This window comes from Macaca mulatta, chromosome 16 (assembly GCF_049350105.2).
Source record: "Macaca mulatta isolate MMU2019108-1 chromosome 16, T2T-MMU8v2.0, whole genome shotgun sequence".
In the NCBI taxonomy this organism is placed as follows: Eukaryota; Metazoa; Chordata; class Mammalia; order Primates; family Cercopithecidae; genus Macaca; species Macaca mulatta.
In genome coordinates this window covers 62,043,454-62,056,042 of record NC_133421.1, presented here as the reverse complement: position 1 = coordinate 62,056,042, position 12,589 = coordinate 62,043,454, and the positions used below count along the sequence as shown (strand labels likewise).

General features: G+C 51.6%; 1 protein-coding gene across 2 annotated transcripts in view; it reads left to right on the top strand.

The window, feature by feature from the left end:
* CDK5RAP3 (CDK5 regulatory subunit associated protein 3) overlaps positions 1–12,589 on the top strand; it is a 25,537-nt gene extending 12,948 nt beyond the window's left edge. Inside the window, exons 7-20 of one of the 2 annotated variants that reach the window (XM_028835474.2) lie at positions 767–877; positions 1,517–1,562; positions 4,296–4,427; positions 4,708–4,808; positions 5,173–5,221; positions 5,957–6,135; positions 6,338–6,477; positions 6,695–6,839; positions 7,536–7,646; positions 8,662–8,740; positions 9,666–9,754; positions 11,419–11,624; positions 11,992–12,163; positions 12,266–12,514. In XM_028835474.2, coding sequence (XP_028691307.2) covers positions 767–877; positions 1,517–1,562; positions 4,296–4,427; positions 4,708–4,808; positions 5,173–5,221; positions 5,957–6,135; positions 6,338–6,477; positions 6,695–6,839; positions 7,536–7,646; positions 8,662–8,740; positions 9,666–9,754; positions 11,419–11,624; positions 11,992–12,163; positions 12,266–12,331 — 1,626 coding nt within the window. In that variant the 3' untranslated portion in view covers positions 12,332–12,514. 2 annotated transcript variants of the gene reach the window in all.

The window sequence follows — 12,589 nt, the reverse complement described above, 5'->3', positions numbered from 1 at the left end:
GACCCCCTCCTCCCCAACACCTGCTCAGCATCCTGCATTCCTGTCTCAGGTGGTGGCTTCCACCTAATCACCTAGGTGTCATCCTTGGTGTCTCTCTCCTCCACCTAAACAGCCAATCATATTGCCAAGTCCTATCCATTTTCCTCCTAAATATTCCTCAGATCCAGCCCTTCCCCTTCCTCCCTATACCTTGTGTCCCAGCTCAGGCTATAATCCCTCGATAACAACCTCCTTCCAGCCTCCCTGCCCCCAGTCTTATCTCCCATGCATTCATCATCCCAGCAGCCTATCTGTACAGGTTCCTCCCTGCCTCAAACCCCTTCTGTGATTCCTCTGTCTGAAGAGATGAAGTCCAAGTTCCTTAATGAGGCTCCCTTTGATATGACCTTTCCACCTTTACAGCCTCTCCTCAGCCACTCGGGCCTGCCCGCAGAGTCGACTTCATCTTGAAATTTTTCATTTTGTAACAAAGGGCCATGCATTTCCATTTTGCACTGGACCTCACAAATTACGTTGCCCGTCCAGCCTGCCTGTTGTTGCTTGCACCCCTCTTGCAGTTTGTGGCCACCTAAGCTGTGTCTCTGTAGTCTCCTCCATCTAAAACTCCTCTTCCCACATCACCCAGCTATCTTCAGCAAACTCCTCTTCCCACATCACCCAGCTATCTTCAGCTGTTCGTTTAGACTCCATGTAGGTGTTCTCTTTGGGACGTCTCACTGATCCTCCTCCTTCCCCTTCCCTGCCCTAATCGCCCAACACGTTGCAGGTGCTCAACCATGTCTACTTGAGAAACTTAATGAGAAGGCAAAGCATGACAAGTGCCACAAGAGACCTGTACACTGCTCTGGATGGTAAAGTGACGCAAGAAGGGAAGAAGGCATTTGCAACGGCCTCCCAGATCGGCGCTAGGACCCCGCCAGCAGACACCTCAATCCGCACGGAGAGGATCCAGTGCCCGCCTGGGCAAGCTGCTGCCAAGCTGGGCTCTCGGGCGCCGCCTGCCTCAATCGCACGGCCGCTGCAGCGCACCCCCGCCAGTCCCCGGCCGTGAGCCCGCCTCGCGTCTCCGATTGGCTGTCTCCATTCTCCCGCCCCTCCCGAGCTCAGCCTTTTGGAGCCTTGGGGTGGGCGGGGCTGGAGGCCTGAGTGGAGCGTATACCCTGATAGGCTGTACGGAAGGCGGCGACGTGGCCGAAGGAAGCCCGTTTGTGTCTAGACTGAAGCTCGGCCATAACGCCACTGGATTGGTGGTGGCGGGGGCGGGCCAGAGTCTCCGGCCTGAAGCGGAAGTGGAGGAAAGATGGAGGTGTGGGGACAGGAGCTGGGTGTGCTGGGAACTGGCCGCGGACCCCTAACCTATGTCCCCGGTCTCCCTCCGGGCGCGGCTCAACCCAGCCCATCGCTCTGGCCTTGTTCTGGCCCTGCAGGGTGGTGGTTGGGACCGTGAAATGAGCGCGCGAGTGGCTCGTCCTCCCAGCCGCGCTCACGCCCCCCTCCCCACCGTGTTTCCCTCCAGGACCATCAGCACGTGCCCATCGACATCCAGACCAGCAAGCTGCTCGGTAGGAGGGGGCGCCACCGCTTAGCTGGCTGTCGGGGGGAGGCCTGTTCGTTGCCCCCTGTGTCCAACAGCTGGGAGCTCTGACGCCTGAAAGCCGGGGTCGAGGTGCTGACCACTGGCTTCGTTCTACGCCCCACGTGTGGCCAGACCTGCTTCCCTGAGAGCAGCCGGAAGGAACCATATGTAGAGTCTGTTTGACCTGTGTTTTCTCCTTTAATAACATGTTATCTATCATTCAGGGATAGGATAAATGACTCGCTTTAAAAACAGTCAACCATGGCCGGGCGCGGTGGCTCATGCCTGTAATCCCAGCACTTTGGGAGGCCGAGGCTGGCGAATCACCTGAGGTCGGGAGTTCGAGACCAGCCTGACCAACCTGGAGAAACCTTGTCTCCATGTCTCCATGACTAAAAATACACAGACACAAACACAAAATTAGCCGGACTTGGTGGCACATGTCTGTAATCCCAGCTACTCGGGAGGCTGAGGCGGGAGAATCGCTTGAACCCAGGAGGCAGATGTTGCGGTGAGCCGAGATCTCACCATTGTGCTCCAGCCTGGGCAGCAAGAGCGAAACTCCATCTCAAAACAAAAAACAGTCAACCGGCCGGGCGCGGTGGCTCAAGCCTGTAATCCCAGCACTTTGGGAGGCCGAGACGGGCGGATCAGGAGGTCAGGAGATCGAGACCATCCTGGCTAACACGGTGAAACCCCGTCTCTACTAAAAAATACAAAAAACTAGCCGGGCGAGGTGGCGGGCGCCTGTAGTCCCAGCTACTCGGGAGGCTGAGGCAGGACAATGGCGTAAACCTGGGAGGTGGATGGAGCTTGCAGTGAGCTGAGATCCGGCCACTGCACTCCAGCCCGAGCGACACAGGGAGACTCCGTCTCAAAAAACAAAAAAGCAGTCAACCACTAAGTGGCACATTTGGAACTTAAGTCTGTCTGACCCACTGTCCATGCCCTTTGCATTAGGCCAGAAAAAAAAAAAAAAAAACACCCCTCATTTAAAAATCTTCACCTCCCACTTGATTTTAGGAGGAAGAGAGACCTAAGACCCAGTTGGAAATGAAGACCTTTTAGTGTCCAGGCCATCTCCAGGTTATCTGTATGGGGCCTGCATGCTTCCTCCCCAGTTCATAATCAGGGAAGGCCTCTTCGTCTGATCACAGCTCCTGGCATTTTAAAATGCTTATTGGATTCATGGATTTGATGCCAGTCTTGTCCTTAAGATGGTATCTGACGGCCGGGCGCGGTGGCTCAAGCCTGTAATCCCAGCACTTTGGGAGGCCGAGACGGGCGGACCACGAGGTCAGGAGATCGAGACCATCCTGGCTGACACAGTGAAACCCCGTCTCTACTAAAAAATACAAAAAAACTAGCCGGGCGAGGTGGCGGGCGCCTGTAGTCCCAGCTACTCGGGAGGCTGAGGCAGGAGAATGGTGTGAACCCGGGAGGCGGAGCTTGCAGTGAGCCAAGATCACGCCACTGCACTCCAGCCTGGGCGGCAGAGCGAGACTCTGTCTCCAAAAAAAAAAAAAAAAAAAAAAAAGATGGTATCTGACTACCCCAGTCCATTGCTTCTAGTTCTGTGACATCAACATAATTTTTCTTTCTGAAAACTTTACAGGAATATAGCAGAGGGAGTATAACTGATACTAGTGTGGGACCCCAGTGTTTGACTGGTTGGCAGAGTACAGGTTCTGAATTCACCACTCTGTGGGGCCATTTAGTCTGTCCTGCTTGGTGGCCATGAGGGGCTTCTTTAGCCTCCCTTCAGATTTGTACTGGCCCTTCAGCCCATGTGCAGTCTTGCTGTGTGAGCTTGTTCTTGGTCATGAAAAGGACCAATAAAATGACTACCATTCATTGAGGGTTTGTTTTGTACCAGGTGCCGTTTTAGGCACTTAACATGATAAAAATGATCACTATGATTTTTTGAGTCCTTGCCATGTTTTAGGCACACTGTTCAGTGTTTTACCTGCATTCCCCTTTCTAGTCAGTGTCTTATTATTCCCCATTTTATATGTGGGAAAACTGAGGCACAGAATAGTAGACTTGCTCAAGAAACTTGATAACAATAACTAGAACCCAGGACCATCTGACCACAAAGCTCAGCTCTTAGCTCTCACTGAGGAAATATGCATGGCTCTGAAGCCACAAATCTGGGCCCAGACTTTGAGAGGTCAGTCCCATTGGTATTCACATGTACAGGGTGGTACTTCACTGTTCACAATAGAGTCATGTTATCTAGTCCTTAGGGCGCTGTAGGTATTAGAGGCTTTGCAGCTGTTCATTCATCCGGTACTTGGCATAACCATCTTGCATTTTCCATTGTCATGGTTAATCCCAGCCCTGAGGAAATGGAAGTTGAGCAGCATCCTCTGTCAGGAAGAAAGATATAATTACCCATAGAAGCAAAAATATTATGGGGAATTGAGAATGGTCAAAAGTGGCACTTTCATGTCAGGACCAATTGAAACTTTGTGTTATCCCTGTGTTGAGGCAATTGCTCTATAAAAATCACACTGCTAATGAAGTCAGATTGTCAGAGCCTGTATAGCCCTAGGCATCTCTTTGGGCTTGTCTTTATTCCCATCTTTCTAGAACCCCATACTTTATTAATCAATGTAAAGACAACTTTTAGACTATTTTCAGTGTATTTCACTCCCATTAGTGAAGGAATTTTGGTGATGTAAATGGGAATACTCCAGTTTGGGTGCTTCTCACGTAGATTGGCTGGTGGACAGAAGGCACTGCAGCCTGAAATGGCAGAGTCTGGTGCTGACGATCCGAGAGAAGATCAATGCTGCCATCCAGGACATGCCAGAGAGCGAAGAGATCGCCCAGCTGCTGTCTGGGTCCTGTGAGTGCTTAGGGGCTGTCACTGGAGTCCCTTCTTTGCTGAGGTAGTATGTATCAGCTGAGCTACTCCCTTGTTATGTAGACACCAGGGCTGGCCTTTAGAGAGGGAGCGATTTTTATTTGAGGTATAGATGCTGGCTTCTTCCACTATGATATGATGAAAGGAAAAGCTACACACTAAAGTTACTGGCAGTATATTATACATGAATCAGCCACCTGCAGTGCCCAGAGTAGGTGAGGAAGATATTTTAGTTCTCAAAATCCTGTCTCTTGCTCTCTAGACATTCACTACTTTCACTGCCTAAGAATCGTGGACCTTCTCAAAGGCACAGAGGCCTCCACAAAAAATATTTTTGGCCGATACTCTTCACAGCGGATGAAGGCAAGTGTGGGCCAAGGGCTGGTAGTATGTGCCTGGGGACATCCAGTCCAAGGAGTCATAGCCTGTGTTGTCTCTCTGAGGCTCCAGTGGAGATGCCTACATAGAATATTTCCTGAACTTTTGCTCTGTCTCTATAGCTTATTCCAAAGTGGATCCTATCCCTGAGTTTAATTTTCAAACCCACTGCTTTAGGGATCGCCTGCACTCTTAAAGTGGGTGGTCCAGCCAGCAGAGTTGAAAGGACAAGGAGTTTGTGTTTGATGTAACATGAAGGCTGGGAAAACTTCCCCTGTTTAGGGATTGAGCTGGGATGTGGCTGTTGAGTGCTTTTCTGGCTTAACATCATCTTTCTGTTCTTACTCAGGATTGGCAGGAGATTATAGCCCTGTATGAGAAGGACAACACCTACTTAGGTAAAGTGGCCTAGCCTGGGAGCCCCGGTATCCATGGGAAAGCCCATTCAGAGTTCTGAGATACCAGGCTTATAGGAGGCACAGTCTGTGAGTGGGAAGAGACTGGAGTGTAGATGTTGCCTATTTGTAGGTGGTAAAATCAATTGTTTTTGATGGAATTGATTTTCCCACCTACAAATTGATTTTCCACTGGGTGGAGTGCTGGGGGAAGGAAGAGGTTCAGGCTGGTAGTGGGCATTCGCCGTGCCTCAGCGAGCAGGCATGTGTGGGTCCTCCACCACTCACCTCTTCTTGGTAAGCGGGAGTGTGCTGCCCCCACCCCCACCCCCGCACCCCCATTCTACACAAGACAGAAGAGGCACAGGTTTTCCTAGGAGCAATATCAAGTGCCTGAGAGAGAGCAACTAAAGGACTAACTGTGTTTGGGTTGGGTTTAGTATAAATAGTAATGATCGCTAATATTTACTGAGCATCTACTAAACGCAAGGAATTGTGCTTGGTGTGTCGTCTGGATTCTCTCTTGCATCTTCGTGATAAATGTTATTGTCGCTGTTTTACAGATGAGCGTTGGATTAGAGGGGTTAAATAACTTGTCTTAGGCTCCACAGCTGGGAACAGGCGGTGCTGGGAAGCTGACCTCATGCTCTTCACTACCACAAAGGGGGTGTGTGCATGCTGGGGCCTGCCTGCCTCATAGGGGGGTGTCCTGGGCTGAATTTCTTGGGCCCTTCTCAGTGGAACTCTCTAGCCTCCTGGTTCGGAATGTCAACTATGAGATCCCCTCACTGAAGAAGCAGATTGCCAAGTGCCAGCAGCTGCAGCAAGAATACAGCCGCAAGGAGGAGGAGTGCCAGGCAGGGGCTGCTGAGATGCGGGAGCAGTTCTACCACTCCTGCAAGCAGTATGGCATCACGGTGAGCAGCGGCAGCCTCTTCGAAGCCAGAGGACACCTGGGCCCCTGCTTGTCTTCCTCTGACCCCGTCTGACTCCTCAGCCCGGTTGCGTCTGCTTTGGGCCAGTGTCTTACTTTTCTTCAGTCTTTGGATGTTTTCTTCAATCTGTTGGACTCCACCTCTCACCACTTCTGTCTCACTCCCCATATTCTCCCCTCTGTAGGGCGAAAATGTCCGAGGAGAACTGCTGGCCCTGGTGAAGGACCTGCCGAGTCAGCTGGCTGAGATTGGGGCAGCGGCTCAGCAGTCCCTGGGGGAAGCCATCGACGTGTACCAGGCCTCTGTGGGGTTTGTGTGTGACAGGTAAAGAGGCCTCAGCTTCTCCTGGTGGGCGTGCTTTGCCTGTGTTCCCCAGCTCATGTCCCTTCTCCAATTGTCTTTTTCCCATATAACATTTGAACTCTTTTTACACACCTGAACCTGTGGAGGCCTTGCCCATTTGACCATGTGGCTCAGGCCAAAGGCCAGTGTTGGCCTCATGCATGGTCTGCAGGAGAGTCAGTTGTGTGCTCTGTTGAAGCCCCACAGAGGAGGTGTTGCCAATGCTGCAGTTCGTGCAGAAGCGGGGAAACTCAACGGTGTATGAGTGGAGGACAGGGACAGAGCCCTCTGTGGTGGAGCGACCCCACCTCGAGGAACTTCCTGAGCAGATAGCAGAGGACGCGGTAAGATGGGCCTTGTGATGAGCTGTGGGAGTGTAGTGGGAGCTGCTTGTCCCCTCCCCACCCCCAACAGCCCAACCCAAGACCCAGAGGGAAGAAAGGGGATTTGTGTGAGAATGACTGTAGGTAGAAGGGCCCAGGAGGCCCTACTCCTTTATTTTTCTGAGTATAGGTGAGTGAGTGCCACAGAGGTTTTGCAAGGTGGTTCAGTTTGAACTGGGAGCCTCCATCATGTGAGCTCTCTGAAGATGGGCTTTCTTTGGGGGAGCTTAGAGGCCACTGCATTTGAACAGTGTGCTCTCTACAGAAGCAGCTGAGGCCTTTGGGAAGGCAGTCCCACCCTCCTTTTTAATTAATTTATTTTGGAGACTGGGCCTTGCTCTGTTGCCCAGGCTGGAGTCCGGTGGCATGATCTCAGCTGACTGCAACCTCTGCGTCTCAGCCTCAAGCGATCCTCCCAAGTCAGCCTCCCAAGAAGCTGGGATTACAGTCATGCGCCACCACTCCTAGCTAATTTTTTATTAACATCTTTGTAGGGATAGGGTTTTGCCATATTGCCCAGGCTGGTCTGAAACTCCTGGGCTCAAACAATCCCCTCTCCTCAGCCTGCCAAAGTGCTGGGGTTACAGACATGAGCCACCACGCCTGGCCCTTTTTAAATCCATCTTCCATGAGCTAACACTCTCTTTCCCTTTCCAGATTGACTGGGGCGACTTTGGGGTAGAGGCAGTGTCTGAGGGGACTGACTCTGGCATCTCTGCCGAGGCTGCTGGAATCGACTGGGGCGTCTTCCTGGAATCAGATTCAAAGGTGAGGAGGCCTTCTCAGTCTGTCTCTCTGATTACTACTCTAACCATCAGAAAAGTGTCATTTGTGTCTGTAAAGGCATCACTTGAAGTTCATAGCTCTAAGACCAGGTATAGTCCAAGGGAGGCAGAGTTTCACACCTTACATGTCAGGGTTTTGTTTTGTTTTTTGAGGCAGTCTCATTCTGCCCCTCAGGCTGGAGTGCAGTGGCGCAATCTCGGCTCACTGCAACTTCCGCCTCCCAAGTTCAAGTGATTCTCCTGCCTTAGCCTCCCAAGTAGCTGGGATTATAGGCACCCACCATCACACCCTGCTAATTTTTGTATTTTGTTAGTTTGTTTGTTTTTTGAGACAGTGTCTCACTCTGTCACCTAGGCTGGAGTGCAGTGGTGCGATCTCGGCTCACTATAAGCTCTGCCTCCCAGGTTCATGCCATTCTCCTGCCTCAGCCTCCTGAGTAGCTGGGACTACAGGCGCCCGCCACCACACCCTGCTAATTTTTTTGTATTTTTAGTAGTGACGGGGTTTCACCATGTTGGCCACGATGATCTCGATCTCCTGACCTCGTGATCCACCCGCCTCAGCCTCCCAAAGTGCTGGGATTATAGGCGTGAGCCACCACGCCCGGCTAATTTTTGTATTTTTGATAGAGTCGGGGTTTCGCCATGTTGGCCATGCTGGTAACTCCTGACCTCAGGTGATCCACCTGCCTTGGCCTCCCGAGGTGCTGGGATTACAGGCGTGAGCCACCGCACCCAGCCCACGTCAGAGTTAAATTTTGGTGTCCTTTTTCCTGCCTGGTGTCTGGTGCAGGATGTAGGGGTATAGGCAGGTGGGAACACTACAGAGCAGGGATGATGGGCCCTACTGCCATCTTTGCCACCTAACTCAGGGCTGCAAGTCCTTAATAGAGTTGGAACGTGCAGCCATTGACCTCATCAAGGGCTTTGGTTTATTCTGGCTCCTTGGCTCAAGAAAATTCTCCCACCATTGCTGTGGTTCTTTGCTCTCCTTCCAGGACCCTGGAGGTGATGGGATAGACTGGGGTGACGATGCTGTTGCTTTGCAGATCACAGTGCTGGAAGCAGGAACCCAGGGTAAGTGCACTATCCCCTGCAGCCCTGGCAAAAGTGGGGTGCTCAAGGGCCCCCAGGTGTCTAGAAACAGAAAAAAAATGCAGCACCAAGATGAGGCTTCTCGCACGTTTAACTGTTTCTGAAAACCTTGATGAGGATGTGAGTTGAGGGGGACCAAGAGAGGTTCTTTCTTTTTTTTTTTTTGAGACAGAGTTTCACTCTTGTTGCCCAGGCTGGAGTGCAATGGCGTATCAGCTCACCGCAACCTCCACCTCCTGGGTTCAAGCGATTCTCCTGCCTCAGCCTTCCAAGTAGCTGGGATTACAGGCATATACCACCATACCCAGCTAATTTTATATTTTTTTAGTAGAGACAGGGTTTCTCCATGTTGGTCAGGCTGGTCTCAAACTCCTGACCTCAGGTGATCCGCCTGCCTTGGCCTCCCAAATGCTGGGATTACAGGTGTGAGCCACTGCGCCTGGCCCAAGAGAGGTTCTTAAAAGTTGAGAGCTTAGAAACTCTCAACTTTTTAGAGACCAAATGTGGGCCAGCTGTTATGGTAGGAGGGTGCTGGGGGGTCAGGGGGCACTGGAGTGTGACGTGACCCCCGCCCCAGCAGCCGAGAAAATGTAGTGGTGTCTGAGCCACTAGAGGGCGGTGCAGGATGAAACTTTACTTCCTACCGTCCACCAGAACAGAGAACCCGCCTTTCTACCCCTCTGAACCCAGCTGTAGTCCTTCTCTCAGGCTGGGGGTTGAAAAGTGGTACCTGATTAGAGCTGAGACACCTGGGACAAGGTACCCTTCTCCCTTGGATTGGAACAGGAAGTGGCTTTAGCGCAGTGAGTCTGTCCGTATTGATCCTCCAGGGCTTCTCAAACTTGAGGGTCTTTTCCTTCTCCAGTCCTCTGATCCTTTATCACTTCTCTGTCTCTCTTCCTGGCAGCTCCAGAAGGTGTTGCCAGGGGCCCAGATGCTCTGACACTTCTTGAGTACACTGAGACCCGGAATCAGTTCCTTGATGAGCTCATGGAGGTACTGTCATCTCTGGGAGATGCAGGGGGAGGCATGGCACCAGCACAGGTGGCCTCACTCCGGACGCCTGACCTGACCCTCCTGTTTGTGTGAAGGGTGTGAGTGCTTTCTGTGTCCTGCAGCAGGAACCTCACATATTAGATGCCTCCCGTTCATCCAGTTACTTATCAGGTACCTCCTAGGCACCTGGCACTGTCTTAGGCACCAGAACTTAGGTGGTGAATAAGACAGGTAAAGTCCTTGACCTCATGGAGCTTATATTCTAATGGGGAATGCAGACTGGAAGAAGATAAATAAAATTTGCAGGATGCTAGATGGTACTAAGTGCCACAGAGAAAAAGAAAGCAGGGAAGGATGACGAGATGTTGGGAAGGGCTATAGTTTTGTATCTGGTGGTCAGGGAAGGCCTCAGAGAAGGTGACCTGTAATCAAGACTGCAGGCGGTGCAGAGAGAACCATGCAGATGTCTGGCAGAAGGGCTTCCCAGGCAGAGAGAGCAACTGCAGAGGTCTCGAGGTGGGAGCAGGCCTTGCACAGTTGACCAGCAACATGGAGGCTGGTGTGGCTGAGGAGGGAGAGCTGGTGGGTAGTAGAAGAGCTCAGAAAAACAGCATCTGAACTTTGGTTTGCCTCTTAGTGAACTGGGAAGCTGTTGGAGGTTTTGGGCAGGTTAGGAACGTGATCTCATTTGTATTTAAGCACGATCCCTGTGGCTGAGGTGTTGAGCAGCCCAGCGTAAGGAGCCAGCATTCTTGGACCTTTGTTGTAGGGCTGGGAGGATGGGGTCCTGTCTTTGTTAATCTCTGTATCTGCTCCCTTCCCAGTAGCCTGCTGGTTCAGAGAGCCTCCTGAAAGTTCTGTCCTCACCCAGTTCCCTCCTCTTTCTGCCCAGAGGCTCCTCCCGGCTTCGAGGGGAGAGGACAAAAGATATCTGTCAAGTTTTAATGGCAGAATAGGATTGATAAGATAATGTGACTGGCTCTTGTATTCTTTTCAGCTTTGCCTTAATCCAGTGCTTCTCAAACATGTATTTCTGTTCCCTGAATCTCATTCCTCCCATGGAGACAAAATAAATATCTTCCCTGGGCAGAGAGAACCCTTTGAGTCTCTGTATTCTCAGTTATCTGATCCCAGGCTGGGAGAAAGGACCGAGGTCTGGGGTTAGGCTGAGAAAGGAGTGGGGGACTGAAGGGTGACAGTAGTCTCTCCGAGCGCTTACAGTGTTCAGGGGAAATAACCCCACCTTACCCAGAGTCTAGCCCTCATGTCTCATTTTTGCATTTCAAGTAGTCTAAGGGCTTAGATTCTGAGTTCTTTTCTCAGTTTGAACCAATTTATCTTTTTTCTTTCTTCCTTTTTTTTAAAAAAGAGTTTCTCTGTCACCCAGTTGAGTGCAGTGGAGCAATCATAGCTCACTATAACCTCGAACTCCTGGGCTCAAGTGATCCTCCTGCCTCAGCCTCCTGAGTAGCTGGGATTACAGGCATGCACTACCATGTTTGGCTAATTTTTAAAATTTTTGTAGAGACAGGGTCTCACTATTTCCCAGGCTGGTCTTGAAATCCTGGCCTCACGTGATCCTCCCGCCTCGGCCTTCCACAGTGCTGGAATTGCAAGTGTGAGCCATCAGGTACAGCCTGAACCAATTTTTCTTCTGTCCTCAGCTTGAGATCTTCTTAGCCCAGAGAGCAGTGGAGTTGAGTGAGGAGGCAGACGTCCTGTCTGTGAGCCAGTTCCAGCTGGCTCCGGCCATCCTGCAGGGCCAGACCAAAGAGAAGATGGTTACCATGGTGTCAGTGCTGGATAATCTGATAGGCAAGCTCACCAATCTTCAGCTGCAACACCTGTTTATGATCCTGGCCTCACCAAGGTCTGGCTTCCCCTTGATGCAAGGCTCTGCCATCTTGAGCAACTCTGCCTCCTTGTATTCCTCCTCTTGTTCCACGACCCCTTAGACCCCGTCCCTGCCTCCTGGCTGTTGCCATCCACTGGGGATAGGGGTTCTCTTTGGGGCAAGAGGGGGTGGTTTGATATATACAGGAAGAATCTGCTTGCTTCCTGAGTAGGACAGGGGAACTGGGAGTGGGTTTTCCTTAAAAGGAAGGAAAGGGTTTAAGGATATGAGGGTAAGCGGCCAATTGGGGGTTTGGTTTCCGAGCCTCTCACCTCCCCAGCAGCTGAATGGGAATGCTCAGGGTGCACAGCTACCCCAGCACTCACCTGAGTGCCCCGCACAGGTATGTGGACCGAGTGACTGAATTCCTCCAGCAAAAGCTGAAGCAGTCCCAGCTGCTGGCTTTGAAGAAAGAGCTGATGGTGCAGAAGCAGCAGGAGGCACTTGGGGAGCAGGCGGCTCTGGAGCCCAAGCTGGACCTGCTGCTGGAGAAGAGCAAGGAGCTGCAGAAGCTGGTGAGATGGGAAAGGGAGGCCTGCCAGTGGGAGGACTCCCAATCTGTGCAGAGCGAGGCCCTGAACACCCCTGCTTCCGCCCACTTGGTATCACTATTTCAGATTGAAGCTGACATCTCCAAGAGGTACAGCGGGCGCCCTGTGAACCTGATGGGAACCTCTCTGTGACACCCTCCGTGTTCTTGCCTGCCCATCTTCTCAGCCTTTGGGCTGAAGATGATAGCCAGGGCTGATGTTTTGAGGCCCTTCAAGGCAAAAGATCAGGCCGACTGGAAGATGGAAAGCCACAGGAAGGAAGCAGTACCTGATGGTGATCTTGGCATTCTTCATGTTCCCTACAAGAAGCTGTGGTGATTGGCCCTGTGGCCTGTCAGGCAAAAACCACAGCTGCTCCTTCTAGTTAGTATAGCAGACTTAATAAAAGAG